This window comes from Culex pipiens, chromosome 2 (genome assembly GCF_016801865.2).
Source record: "Culex pipiens pallens isolate TS chromosome 2, TS_CPP_V2, whole genome shotgun sequence".
Lineage (NCBI taxonomy): Eukaryota > Metazoa > Arthropoda > Insecta > Diptera > Culicidae > Culex > Culex pipiens.
Window position 1 is genome coordinate 219,754,842 of NC_068938.1, and position 15,295 is coordinate 219,770,136.

The window sequence follows — 15,295 nt, forward strand, 5'->3', positions numbered from 1 at the left end:
ACTTCCATTGCGCCCAGTGTTGCAAATGAGTGATAGAAAAGCTATCAATTGATTATCTCTGCACCAAAAACATCCGAGAGTATAGCGGCCGTCACTGTAGCTTGTGAGATCTCTTCTTGTGTCTCGTGATTCCCAGCGATGTCATTCTCTCTCTCTATCACTCCTCCCCTTTTTCTCGACTATGTGCTCTCACCGCTGAGTCTCTCAATCTCTCCGAAAACTGGAATGAGAGAGCGCGAGATGGCGATTAGGAGCCGACCACGCATGACGTCCCGTTAAACTGCGTCTGCGAAATGGGTTTTGTGGCGGCTTTTGTGGTTAAACGCTGTTGCGGTAGGATAATCGTGGAAGCGGGAATGAGAGAGAAAAGAAAAATGTCAATCGCGAGTGTGTAAACACGAAAACGTGTTCGGCTATGTTCGGCGCTGAGAGTTTCAATAAGGAGAGAAGAGCAGTTGTATTTGAGGCATGAATATTCAGGCGGGATAATTGTAGTTGCTGAGAGCTGATATTTTGATAATTTAACAACCCTGATTGCGCCAAATGTTCCTATGGAAAACCCGTTATTCCAAATATCCATTATGCCAAATGGGGTACACCCCTATGTTAATAAAACGTTTTCAAATAAAACCATAGATTTTTTCTAGCATTTCCCAAAAAAAAATCATTTTTTTATTGGACGTTGTAGGATTCTAACTTTTAACACGTGACCTGATATTCTTTTTTTTTAAATAACTCAACAAACTTCAAAACTAAAATATAAAGCAATAGCATGATTCATGACATCGACATATCGTCAGCTGTGTGCTATCTTGTGACAACGACCATTTAGTACTTTTCGAGAAAATCGATTTTTAAAGTTTGATGATAAATATTTTCAAAACTATGAATGGTAGAGCCAAACTTTTTGAAGCAATCGGTTCGTATACTATTGCTTAACAAACGCTCCAAGTTTCAACTAATTTGGTTACACCAGTTAAAAGATACAATAAATTATGTAATCAAAATCTGAAAAGCACGTGTCACAAGTGTGTTTCGAAAGTAAAATTGTACTACGTGTCACAAGTGTGCACAGAATTTCCATACAAACTAAAATAGACTAAAATCAATAGTTTAACCGACTTAATCAGTATATTTTCAAAAACAAAAGATTGCATTGCCTTCAGAAAATGTGTATCAACATAAATTTGTGAAAAACAAGAAAAAAATTCCACATTTTCCAACAACATGTATGACGTGTCACAAGTGTGCACGATCATTTTGATGATAAATTGGTCTATGTCACAAGTGTGTATTGCGATATCCGGGAAACGGAAGCGAGTTTCCAAAATCGGGTTAAAGCATCTTGTAGTGTTTGTCAAGTATAGCAAAACGTCATCATTAACTCATTTTCGACCAAAATGGTCTATGTCACAAGATAGCACACAGCTGATGATATGTATTTATTTGTACAATTGCAAAAATACAAAGCGTTTATATACCTCTACTACAACTTAGGAAAAATATGTGGAATCGCTGATTCCAAAACTTCATTGTTATTTAGGCAAAGCAGCGTGGTACATTCCTCATCGAAGCCATCATCGGAGCAGACACAGACGTTGCAGCGCTTCATGTAAATCACTCTCGGTTCGCAAATTTTAGCCCTCATTGGCCCACCGTGCACTCCAACTGTTGAAATAAATTTCTTAATTAAATCATTGAAAAATCTTACCAAATTTAATATATTTACCCAGATTTTTGCAAAACAGCATGCAAAGCATTGTCAGAAATAAATTAAATAATTTCATTATGGAATCCAAAGAAGGAAACTTGCTTGTCCAAGTTTGCTTCTACGACTTATAAATTAAAATTCGACTAGTGAGCCACAAAAAACCGTTACCTATTAAGATATTGCGATACCTGCGATTTTTTCTACAGAAAGTCGTACAATTTTCAAAGAGAGTTCACCAAAGAAAAAAAATCTAGATGATCTAGCTCGACCAGGTTTGCTCCAAAGACTGATCAGTCCATGTTTTGACGATCTGTTGCCTAGCTCAACCATCTTCAAAATCAACAACAAATACTAAGCTGTAAGGGTAAACAAAGTGATTAAATGACGCACAAATTCCCCGTACTCATCGCAGAATCACGATCCCGGCGATGTTTTTATTTGAACTCCTGAATACAATTTTGTGGCAGACTCTCGCAGACAAAGTACATGTAGCCTCGCTTGCACGCATTATCGTTCCAGGTCCACCGTTGCTCGAACCGCGGAATGTACACCAGCTGGATGCAGTCCTCGGTTCCGTTGGTGTTGTTCGGCTCTCCCGGGGACCAGTTCGTGTACGTGACCAGCTTTCCCGTGCCCTGCCACGAAAAGGTGCCCTCCTCCGATAGGTCACTCCCGCCGAGCCAGAACGCACACGCTTGCTCGTTGAACTTGTCCGTGCTTTTGATGAAACTGATTAGGGACTCACTGTCTGCGCGGGAATCTACTGTGGCCAGTTGCATCCCGATCGAGTGGCAAAACTCGACCGCTTTGAACCAATTTGCCTGGAAGGGACGATTTGGGCTTGAACAGGTTTTTTTTTTGCTCCTCAATGAACGACCTACCCTTATGTTGGGGATTTGATATTTCTTCACGTAATTTGGGGACACATGATGAACAATTAAAAGCAATATGAGAATAGATTTGAAAGTTAGCGTATCCCGCATAAAGATTTACTATAAACCAACAGTAGATTTTATGGTTATCACACGATAAATTATATGGTTATTTTTACCATGATTCTACAGTAGCCTTTATGTTTTTTTTACCATAGAATATATCTTATTTTGGGAATTTACTATAAAAAAGGGGTATTGTTAGGCACAGTCACCATAAAAATTTCGACTTTTCCCCATACAAAAAAAAACCAAATACTATACATTCTACCGTATTTTCATTGATGCCTTTTTCGTCCAAAAAATTACCCTGACCATAGAAAACATAATACCTTTATAATAAAAACAGTAATCAATACAATGGTTTGCACAGTAAATTCACAGTTCTTCATGGATTTTTCCTAAATAGTACGGTTTAAACTATATTCGTACATTGAAATAAATAATAACGACAGTATGATTCATTGTATTTTCATTGTATTTATTTTTTTCTCTCTACTAAATTGTACTGTAAAACATATATTTATACATTGAAATTAATGGTCAATACGGTAAGTTTTATTGTATTTTTATAGTTTTTTTCGTTGATTTAAAAAAATAGTACTTTTTTTCCGCGTCGTTTTCTTTTAATATTCTGCTTCAATCCGAACTTTCTGACGTTGTTCGAAATGTTTGTAGCCGGTGCCGGAACTACTGCTTCGTACTTGGGATGAACTCTCGCGTATTTATGAAGAACAATCCTCTGTGGAATAGGCCCCTGTAAAAGAGAAACACACTAAATTAGACATAGGGAATATTTTCATATGTTTGTTTCGGTACAAATGCTTTTAAATTAGCTGTTACTAAAATTCTAAAATTCCAAAATTCTAAAATTCTAAAATTCTAAAATTCTAAAATTCTAAAATTCTAAAATTCTAAAATTCTAAAATTCTAAAATTCTAACATTCTAAAATTCTAAAATTCTAAAATTCTAAAATTCTAAAATTCTAAAATTCTAAAATTCTAAAATTCTAAAATTCTAAAATTCTAAAATTCTAAAATTCTAAAATTCTAAAATTCTAAAATTCTAAAATTCTAAAATTCTAAAATTCTAAAATTCTAAAATTCTAAAATTCTAAAATTCTAAAATTCTAAAATTCTAAAATTCTAAAGTTCTAAAATTCTAAAATTCTAAAATTCTAAAATTCTAAAATTCTAAGATTCTAAAATTCTAAAATTCTAAAATTCTAAAATTCTAAAATTCTAAAATTCTAAAATTCTAAAATTCTAAAATTCTAAAATTCTAAAATTCTAAAATTCTAAAATTCTAAAATTCTAAAATTCTAAAATTCTAAAATTCTAAAATTCTAAAATTCTAAAATTCTAAAATTCTAAAATTCTAAAATTCTAAAATTCTAAAATTCTAAAATTCTAAAATTCTAAAATTCTAAAATTCTAAAATTCCAAAATTCTAAAATTCTAGAATTCTAAAATTCTAAAATTCTAAAATTCTAAAATTCTAAAATTCTAGAATTCTAAAATTCTAAAATTCTAAAATTCTAAAATTCTAAAATTCTAAAATTCTAAAATTCTAAAATTCTAAAATTCTAAAATTCTAAAATTCTAAAATTCTAAAATTCTAAAATTCTAAAATTCTAAAATTCTAAAATTCTAAAATTCTAAAATTCTAAAATTCTAAAATTCTAAAATTCTAAAATTCTAAAATTCTAAAATTCTAAAATTCTAAAATTCTAAAATTCTAAAATTCTAAAATTCTAAAATTCTAAAATTCTAAAATTCTAAAATTCTAAAATTCTAAAATTCTAAAATTCTAAAATTCTAAAATTCTAAAATTCTAAAATTCTAAAATTCTAAAATTCTAAAATTCTAAAATTCTAAAATTCTAAAATTCTAAAATTCTAAAATTCTAAAATTCTAAAATTCTAAAATTCTAAAATTCTAAAATTCTAAAATTCTAAAATTCTAAAATTCTAAAATTCTAAAATTCTAAAATTCTAAAATTCTAAAATTCTAAAATTCTAAAATTCTAAAATTCTAAAATTCTAAAATTCTAAAATTCTAAAATTCTAAAATTCTAAAATTCTAAAATTCTAAAATTCTAAAATTCTAAAATTCTAAAATTCTAAAATTCTAAAATTCTAAAATTCTAAAATTCTAAAATTCTAAAATTCTAAAATTCTAAAATTCTAAAATTCTAAAATTCTAAAATTCTAAAATTCTAAAATTCTAAAATTCTAAAATTCTAAAATTCTAAAATTCTAAAATTCTAAAATTCTAAAATTCTAAAATTCTAAAATTCTAAAATTCTAAAATTCTAAAATTCTAAAATTCTAAAATTCTAAAATTCTAAAATTCTAAAATTCCAAAATTCTAAAATTCTAGAATTCTAAAATTCTAAAATTCTAAAATTCTAAAATTCTAAAATTCTAAAATTCTAGAATTCTAAAATTCTAAAATTCTAAAATTCTAAAATTCTAAAATTCTAAAATTCTAAAATTCTAAAATTCTAAAATTCTAAAATTCTAAAATTCTAAAATTCTAAAATTCTAAAATTCTAAAATTCTAAAATTCTAAAATTCTAAAATTCTAAAATTCTAAAATTCTAAAATTCTAAAATTCTAAAATTCTAAAATTCTAAAATTCTAAAATTCTAAAATTCTAAAATTCTAAAATTCTAAAATTCTAAAATTCTAAAATTCTAAAATTCTAAAATTCTAAAATTCTAAAATTCTAAAATTCTAAAATTCTAAAATTCTAAAATTCTAAAATTCTAAAATTCTAAATTCTAAAATTCTAAAATTCTAAAAGTCTAAAATTCTAAAATTCTAAAATTCTAAAATTCTAAAATTCTAAAATTCTAAAATTCTAAAATTCTAAAATTCTAAAATTCTAAAATTCTAAAATTCTAAAATTCTAAAATTCTAAAATTCTAAAATTCTAAAATTCTAAAATTCTAAAATTCTAAAATTCTAAAATTCTAAAATTCTAAAATTCTAAAATTCTAAAATTCTAAAATTCTAAAATTCTAAAATTCTAAAATTCTAAAATTCTAAAATTCTAAAATTCTAAAATTCTAAAATTCTAAAATTCTAAAATTCTAAAATTCTAAAATTCTAAAATTCTAAAATTCTAAAATTCTAAAATTCTAAAATTCTAAAATTCTAAAATTCTAAAATTCTAAAATTCTAAAATTCTAAAATTCTAAAATTCTAAAATTCTAAAATTCTAAAATTCTAAAATTCTAAAATTCTAAAATTCTAAAATTCTAAAATTCTAAAATTCTAAAATTCTAAAATTCTAAAATTCTAAAATTCTAAAATTCTAAAATTCTAAAATTCTAAAATTCTAAAATTCTAAAATTCTAAAATTCTAAAATTCTAAAATTCTAAAATTCTAAAATTCTAAAATTCTAAAATTCTAAAATTCTAAAATTCTAAAATTCTAAAATTCTAAAATTCTAAAATTCTAAAATTCTAAAATTCTAAAATTCTAAAATTCTAAAATTCTAAAATTCTAAAATTCTAAAATTCTAAAATTCTAAAATTCTAAAATTCTAAAATTCTAAAATTCTAAAATTCTAAAATTCTAAAATTCTAAAATTCTAAAATTCTAAAATTCTAAAATTCTAAAATTCTAAAATTCTAAAATTCTAAAATTCTAAAATTCTAAAATTCTAAAATTCTAAAATTCTAAAATTCTAAAATTCTAAAATTCTAAAATTCTAAAATTCTAAAATTCTAAAATTCTAAAATTCTAAAATTCTAAAATTCTAAAATTCTAAAATTCTAAAATTCTAAAATTCTAAAATTCTAAAATTCTAAAATTCTAAAATTCTAAAATTCTAAAATTCTAAAATTCTAAAATTCTAAAATTCTAAAATTTCCTGATTTTCAAATTTCCTAATTTCTATATTTTCTAATTCCTAATTTCCTAATTTCCTAATTTCCTGAATTCCTGAATTCCTAATTTCCTGAATTCCTAATTTCCTGATTTCCTAGTTTACTATTTTCCTAATTTCCTTATTTCCTAATTTTCAAATTTTGCTATTTCTTAATTTCTAAATTTCTTAATTTCCTTATTTCCTAATTTTCTTATTTTGTAATTTCTGAAATTGTTAAATTTTTAAATTTCTTAATTTCCTAATTTCCGAATATCTGAATTTCTTAATTTCCTAATTTTCAAATTTTGTAATTTTTTAATTTTAAATTTCTTAATTGTTAAATTTTTTAATTTCTTAATTTCTTAATTTCCTAATTTCCAAATTTCAAAATTTCCTCATTCCCTAATTTTCTAATTTCCTGTTTTCTAATTTTCTAATTTTCTAATGTCCTAATTTCCGAATTTCCGAATTTCCTAATTTCCGAATTTCCGAATTTCCTAATTTCCTTATTTCCTAATTTCCTAATTTCCTAATTTCCTAATTTCCTAATTTCCTAATTTCCTAATTTCCTTATTTCCTAATTCCCTAATGTCCTAATTTCCGAATTACAGAATTTCCTAATTTTCTAATTTTGTAATTGCTTAATTTCCTAATTTCCTATTTCCCTAATTTTCTATTTCCCTAATTTCCGAATTTCCTAATTTTCTAATTTTGTAATTGCTTAATTGTTGAATTTTTAAATTTCCTAATTTCCTAATTCCCTAATTTCCTAAATTCCTGATTTCCTAATTTCCTTATTTCCTAATTTCCTACTTTTCTAATTTTGTAATTTCTTAATTCTAGATTAAATTTTCAAAACAACCTATCCCTCATGGGTTTCCTATGCAGATAGGACCTTTTGAAAATTTAATCGAGAATTGTAAAATTTTTAAATTTCTTAATTTCCTAATTTCCGAATTTCCGAATATCCGAATTTATTAATTTCCTAATTTTCAAATTTTGTAATTTCTTAATTTTAAATTTCTTTATTGTTAAATTTTTTAATTTATTGATTTCCTAATTTCCAAATTTCCAAATTTCCAAATTTCCAAATTACCTAATTTCCTAATTTTCTAATTTCCTAATGTCCTAATTTCCAAATTTCCTAATTTCCGAATTTCATAATTTCCTAATTCCCTAATTTCCTAATTTCCTAAATCCCTAATTTCCTAATTTCCTTATACCCTAATATCCTAATTTCTTAATTTCCTTATTTCCTAATTTCCTAATTTCCTAATTTCCGAATTTTCTAATTTCCTAATTTCCGAATTTCCAAATTTCCAAATTTCCAAATTTCCAAATTTCCGAATTTCCTAATTTCCTAATTTCCTAATTTCCTAATTTCCTTATTTCCTTATTTCCTAATCTCCTAATTTCCTAATTTCCTAATTTCGTAATTTCCTAACTTCCTAACTTCCTAATTTCCGAATTTCCTTATTCCCTAATTTCGTAATTTCGTAATTTCCGAATTTCCTAATTTCCTAATTTCCTAATTTCCTTATTTCCTAATTTCCTAATTTCCTAATTTCCTAATTTCCTAATTTCCTAATTTCCTAATTTCCTAATTTCCTAATTTCCTAATTTCCTAATTTCCTAATTTCCGAATTTCCTATTTTCCTAATTTCCTAATTTCCTAATTTCCTAATTTCCTAATTTCCTAATTTCCTAATTTCCTTATTTCTTAATTCCCTAATTTCCTAATTTCAGAATTTCCTAATTTTCTAATTTTCTAATTTTGTAATTGCTTAATTTCCTAATTTCCTAATTTCCTTATTTCCTAATTTCCTAATTTCCTTATTTCTTAATTCCCTAATTTCCTAATTTCAGAATTTCCTAATTTTCTAATTTTGTAATTGCTTAATTTCCTAATTTCCTATTTCCCTAATTTTCGAATTTCCGAATTTCCTAATTTATTAATTTTCTAATTTTGTAATTGCTTAATTGTTAAATTTTTAAATTTCCTAATTTCCTAATTCCCTGATTTCCTAATTTCCTGATTTCCTAATTTCCTTATTTCCTAATTTCCTACTTTTCTAATTTTGTAATTTCTTAATTGTTAAATTTTTAAATTTCTTAATTTCCTAATTTCCGAATTTCCGAATATCCGAATTTATTAATTTCCTAATTTTCAAATTTTGTAATTTCTTAATTTTAAATTTCTTAATTGTTAAATTTTTTAATTTCTTAATTTCCTAATTTCCAAATTTCCAAATTTCCTTATTCCCTAATTTTCTAATTTCCTGTTTTCTAATTTTCTAATGTCCTAATTTCCGAATTTCCTTATTTCCGAATTTCCTAATTTCCTTATTTCCTTATTTCCTTATTTCCTAATTTCCTAATTCCCTAATTTCCTAATTTCCGAATTTCAGAATTTCCTAATTTTCTAATTTTGTAATTTCCTAATTTCCTTTTTCCCTAATTTTCTATTTCCCTAATTTCCGAATTTCCGAATTTCCTAATTTTCTAATTTTGTAATTGCTTAACGGTTCACATCAACCAGAGCTTTTGCACCAAGATTTTTGTTACAAATATTTTAGTATTTTCGAAACTACAGGAACTATCGATATAATTTTTTATTCATCCCCTAACGTACTGTCTACTAAGCAATTTACAACAACATTTGCCTATTTTTATTATCTGATTGTTGCAGGATTGGGTCCGTAAGTTTGTCAATTTTGGAATAAGAAGACAACAACTTCCTTGGTTGCTGTGCACCCTTAATTGTTAAATTTTTAAATTTCCTAATTTCCTAATTCCCTAATTTCCTAATTTCCTGATTTCCTAATTTCCTTATTTCCTAATTTCCTACTTTTCTAATTTTGTAATTTCTTAATTGTTAAATTTTTAAATTTCTTAATTTCCTAATTTCCGAATTTCCGAATTTATTAATTTCCTAATTTTCAAATTTTGTAATTTCTTAATTTTAAATTTCTTTATTGTTAATTTTTTTTATTTATTGATTTCCTAATTTCCAAATTTCCAAATTACCTAATTTCCTAATTCCCTAATTTTCTAATTTCCTAATGTCCTAATTTCCTAATTTCCTAATTTCCGAATTTCCGAATTTCATAATTTCCTAATTTCCTAATTTCCTAATTCCCTAATTCCCTAATTTCCTAATTTCCTTATACCCTAATATCCTAATTTCTTAATTTCCTTATTTCCTAATTTCCGAATTTCCTAATTTCCTAATTTCCAAATTTCCGAATTTCCTAATTTCCTAATTTCCTAATTTCCTAATTTCCTAATTTCCTAATTTCCTAATTTCCTAATTTCCTAATTTCCATATTTCGTAATTTCCGAATTTCCTAATTTCCTAATTTCTCAATTTCGTAATTTCCGAATTTCAGACTTTCCTATTTTCCTATTTTCCTAATTTCCTAATTTCCTTATTTCTTAATTTCCTAATTTCCTTATTTCTTAATTCCCTAATTTCCTTATTTCAGAATTTCCTAATTTTCTAAGTTTCTAATTTTGTAATTGCTTAATTTCCTAATTTCCTAATTTCCTAATTTCGTAATTTCCAAATTTCCTTATTTCCTAATTTCGTAATTTCCGAATTTCCCAATTTCCTAATTTCCTAATTTCCTAATTTCGGAATTTCCGAATTTCCGAATTTTCTAATTTCTTAATTTCCTAATTTCCTAATTTCCTAATTTCCTGATTTCCTAATTTCCTTATTTCCTAATTTCCTAATTTCCTAACTTCCTAATTTCCTAATTTCCTAATTTCCTAATTTCCTAATTTCCTAATTTCCTAATTTCCTAATTTCCTAATTTCCTAATATCGTAATATCCTCTAATTGCCTAATTTCTTAATTTCCTAATTTTCAAATTTTCTTAATTTCTTAATTTCTTAATTTCTTAATTTCTTAATTTCTTAATTTCTTAATTTCTTAATTTCTTAATTTCTTAATTTCTTAATTTCTTAATTTCTTAATTTCTTAATTTCTTAATTTCTTAATTTCTTAATTTCTTAATTTCTTAATTTCTTAATTTCTTAATTTCTTAATTTCTTAATTTCTTAATTTCTTAATTTCTTAATTTCTTAATTTCTTAATTTCTTAATTTCTTAATTTCTTAATTTCTTAATTTCTTAATTTCTTAATTTCTTAATTTCTTAATTTCTTAATTTCTTAATTTCTTAATTTCTTAATTTCTTAATTTCTTAATTTCTTAATTTCTTAATTTCTTAATTTCTTAATTTCTTAATTTCTTAATTTCTTAATTTCTTAATTTCTTAATTTCTTAATTTCTTAATTTCTTAATTTCTTAATTTCTTAATTTCTTAATTTCTTAATTTCTTAATTTCTTAATTTCTTAATTTCTTAATTTCTTAATTTCTTAATTTCTTAATTTCTTAATTTCTTAATTTCTTAATTTCTTAATTTCTTAATTTCTTAATTTCTTAATTTCTTAATTTCTTAATTTCTTAATTTCTTAATTTCTTAATTTCTTAATTTCTTAATTTCTTAATTTCTTAATTTCTTAATTTCTTAATTTCTTAATTTCTTAATTTCTTAATTTCTTAATTTCTTAATTTCTTAATTTCTTAATTTCTTAATTTCTTAATTTCTTAATTTCTTAATTTCTTAATTTCTTATTTTCTTTATTTCTTAATTTCATAATTTCTTAATTTCTTAATTTCTTAATTTCTTAATTTATTAATTTCTAAATTTCTTAATTTCTTAATTTCTTAATTTCTTAATTTCTTAATTTCTTAATTTCTTAATTTCTTAATTTCTTAATTTCTTAATTTCTTAATTTCTTAATTTCTTAATTTCTTAATTTCTTAATTTCTTAATTTCTTAATTTCTTAATTTCTTAATTTCTTAATTTCTTAATTTCTTAATTTCTTAATTTCTTAATTTCTTAATTTCTTAATTTCTTAATTTCTTAATTTCTTATTTTCTTTATTTCTTAATTTCATAATTTCTTAATTTCTTAATTTCTTAATTTCTTAATTTATTAATTTCTAAATTTCTTAATTTCTTAATTTCTTAATTTCTTAATTTCTTAATTTCTTAATTTCTTAATTTCTTAATTTCTTAATTTCTTAATTTCTTAATTTCCTAATTTCTTAATTTCTTAATTTCTTAATTTCTTAATTTCTTAATTTCTTAATTTCTTAATTTCTTAATTTCTTAATTTCTTAATTTCATAATTTCTTAATTTCTTAATTTCTTAATTTCTAAAATTCAATAAAACTTTTTGCATAAACTTAAAATAAATGAAATGCAACATTAATTATTACAGCATTACTCAAACGTTTGTGATTTTAAATTGCATTCAAATTTGTATATCCAAATTGTTTGATTTATTCAACAAAACAAAATGTAAACAAGCATCACGCGAAAAAACGTCCAAAGTTACTGTCATTTTCAGTTACTTTTCAGCTGAATACCGTTTAAGAAAAATCATTTCGTGGCCCTAATTTTGAAACTTTTTCTGAACTACTTACTAGCCTCAACTCACAACTCACCTAACAATGTTCGCCTCCAGACGAGACGAGCTCACCATCCGGAACACACCGGCCGAAAGTGTCCGCAGCAGGCGCCGGACCTCCTCTCACAATCAAGCGCTTCTGGTGGGTTTTGTCCCGTAACCGTACCCGGTGGAAGAAGTCCATGTAAAAGAGAGGAACACAAATGTTTTGTTTAGAACATGACCTACTACTTGCCTGAAAATGCCTGCTGCTGTTGCGGGTGGGATTCCGCCCTAGGCAAGTTCAACAAAACTATAAATACTCACCCAAATATGCGGAAATTCCGCCATCCCGCCGTTCCGGTTCGGTCCACCGGGTGACATGTCCATCAGGACCATGTTAAACGAACGCCGGATGTTGTTCCTTCACGAGCACACGCGATTCGACTCGAGAATTTTCGATTTCAACTGCGCCACACAAGCAGGATCGAACACGCGTGCGGTTGAAAACAAAAGACAGCTTGATCAACCATGGTGCGTTCGTTAGGGGAGTGTCACCCAGTTTAGGTGTCATGGTGCGTTCGTTAGGGGAGCGTCGCCCAGTTTAGGTGTCATGGTGTGTTCGTTTTGTGATCTTTAATATTTTTTGCCGTTTCTATTAATGTTTAAATGTTTAAATGTTTAAATGTTTAAATGTTTAAATGTTTAAATGTTTAAATGTTTAAATGTTTAAATGTTTAAATGTTTAAATGTTTAAATGTTTAAATGTTTAAATGTTTAAATGTTTAAATGTTTAAATGTTTAAATGTTTAAATGTTTAAATGTTTAAATGTTTAAATGTTTAAATGTTTAAATGTTTAAATGTTTAAATGTTTAAATGTTTAAATGTTTAAATGTTTAAATGTTTAAATGTTTAAATGTTTAAATGTTTAAATGTTTAAATGTTTAAATGTTTAAATGTTTAAATGTTTAAATGTTTAAATGTTTAAATGTTTAAATGTTTAAATGTTTAAATGTTTAAATGTTTAAATGTTTAAATGTTTAAATGTTTAAATGTTTAAATGTTTAAATGTTTAAATGTTTAAATGTTTAAATGTTTAAATGTTTAAATGTTTAAATGTTTAAATGTTTAAATGTTTAAATGTTTAAATGTTTAAATGTTTAAATGTTTAAATGTTTAAATGTTTAAATGTTTAAATGTTTAAATGTTTAAATGTTTAAATGTTTAAATGTTTAAATGTTTAAATGTTTAAATGTTTAAATGTTTAAATGTTTAAATGTTTAAATGTTTAAATGTTTAAATGTTTAAATGTTTAAATGTTTAAATGTTTAAATGTTTAAATGTTTAAATGTTTAAATGTTTAAATGTTTAAATGTTTAAATGTTTAAATGTTTAAATGTTTAAATGTTTAAATGTTTAAATGTTTAAATGTTTAAATGTTTAAATGTTTAAATATTTAAATGTTTAAATGTTTAAATGTTTTTAATATTTAATATTTTAATTTTTTAATATTTAATTTTTTTAATATTTTAACATTTTAAAATTTTAATATTTAATTTTTTTAATATTTTAACATTTTAAAATTTTAATATTTTAATATTTTAATATTTTAATATTTTAATATTTTAATATTTTAATATTTTAATATTTTAATATTTTAATATTTTAATATTTTAATATTTTAATATTTTAATATTTTAATATTTTAATATTTTAATATTTTAATATTTTAATATTTTAATATTTTAATATTTTAATATTTTAATATTTTAATATTTTAATATTTTAATATTTTAATATTTTAATATTTTAATATTTTTATATTTTAATATTTTAATATTTTAATATTTTAATATTTTAATATTTTAATATTTTAATATTTTAATATTTTAATATTTTAATATTTTAATATTTTAATATTTTAATATTTTAATATTTTAATATTTTAATATTTTAATATTTTAATATTTTAATATTTTAATATTTTAATATTTTAATATTTTAATATTTTAATATTTTAATATTTTAATATTTTAATATTTTAATATTTTAATATTTTTATATTTTCAATACTTTTATTACATGATTCGCATTATTTAAAAAAAATCGTTCAAAAAAAGTTCACACTATGCAACTATAACATTACAATGAAACTTACTGTAACAAAAAATTGAAAAAAATGCATCATGAGATTTCCAATAACAAAACCATAATATTTGCTGTATTCATGAAATGTACAGTAGTTTTATTGTTTCAATTTATAACATTTCCAATAACAAAACCATGAAATTTGCTGTAACCATGAAATCTACGATAACTTTATCGTCATTCCAATGAAGTTAAAAAAAATCAACCATAAACTTACCATAAATATTATAATATCTATTGTAACTTCATGGTTTTGACAATACAAATCATCATATAATTTTATTCGGGATGCTTAACCTGCAACATCTTTGAGCTCACTAAAGTGCAGGACAGGCATCATACGGCCGAGCTCTAATCTATCATTATACATACACTCTATTCGCAAAGGTCACCACGCTAACCCTCGGCATCCTCGTTTGTAGACGGTCTTCAATCTATTTAAATAAAAATCAAAGTGGGCAATTTTTCAAACAACTTTGGGATTTTAAAATACTTTGGGAGCAATATCTTTATCATTTTTTAGAACGCAAAAAGTTAGATTTGTTTTTTATGACGATGCATTTTTTTCTTTTTTTTTGTGCTGATGTCCCCTAGCTCTGAATAGCTCCCTATAAAATTTGAGCTTGATCCGATAAGTATCAATTTCAGTAGAGCAATTTTCTACGAAATCGGCCGATTTCGACCATATTTATTTTTAAGTTTTTTGTTGATTTGGCTCAAATTTGTGAGGGCCTTCCCTATGACCAAAGAAGCTGTCCAGGTTTTTAAGCGAAGATGGCGTTCGAATGGTGAACACCCGAACAGTCAAAATCGCGCAATAGAACCAACATTAGAAAAAAAAAAAGTATGACTGTCATGCCATGGCACACTTTTTTCGTAATGTTGGTACCAGTGCGTGATTTTGACATTCGAACGCCATCTTCGATAAAAAATCTGGAGGTTCCTAAATATTCGAAAATCTGTAACTTTTGAATGAATTTTCTGATCAATTTGGAGTCTACGACAAAGGTGTGGACTATTCACAAAAAATAGGTACATGGAAAAAATGGCGATTTTTTTATTAACTCAATTTCTCAAAAGGCGTATTTTTTTATTTTCGAGATTTTGTATCCAGATTTTAAAGCAAAGATGGCGTTGCGAAACCCCCCCCTCCGCCCCCCC

At 24.3% G+C, this 15,295-nt stretch overlaps 1 protein-coding gene and 1 long non-coding RNA gene across 2 annotated transcripts; both read right to left on the minus strand.

The window, feature by feature from the left end:
- Positions 1-1,423: 1,423 nt before the first annotated feature.
- On the minus strand, positions 1,424-14,461 carry LOC120416684 (perlucin-like). Its single transcript, XM_039578502.2, has 4 exons — positions 14,423-14,461; positions 2,593-2,685; positions 1,730-2,532; positions 1,424-1,668 (listed from the first exon to the last, which is right to left on the minus strand). Exons 1-3 carry the CDS (start codon positions 14,438-14,440, stop codon positions 2,146-2,148), a joined length of 498 nt encoding a protein of 165 aa, XP_039434436.2. The 5' UTR covers positions 14,441-14,461; the 3' UTR covers positions 1,424-1,668; positions 1,730-2,145.
- LOC120416691 (uncharacterized) lies at positions 3,104-12,507 on the minus strand. Its single transcript, XR_005605376.2, has 3 exons — positions 12,313-12,507; positions 12,044-12,145; positions 3,104-3,400 (listed from the first exon to the last, which is right to left on the minus strand). It is a non-coding gene; the product is annotated as an uncharacterized LOC120416691 (long non-coding RNA).
- Positions 14,462-15,295: the final 834 nt, after the last annotated feature.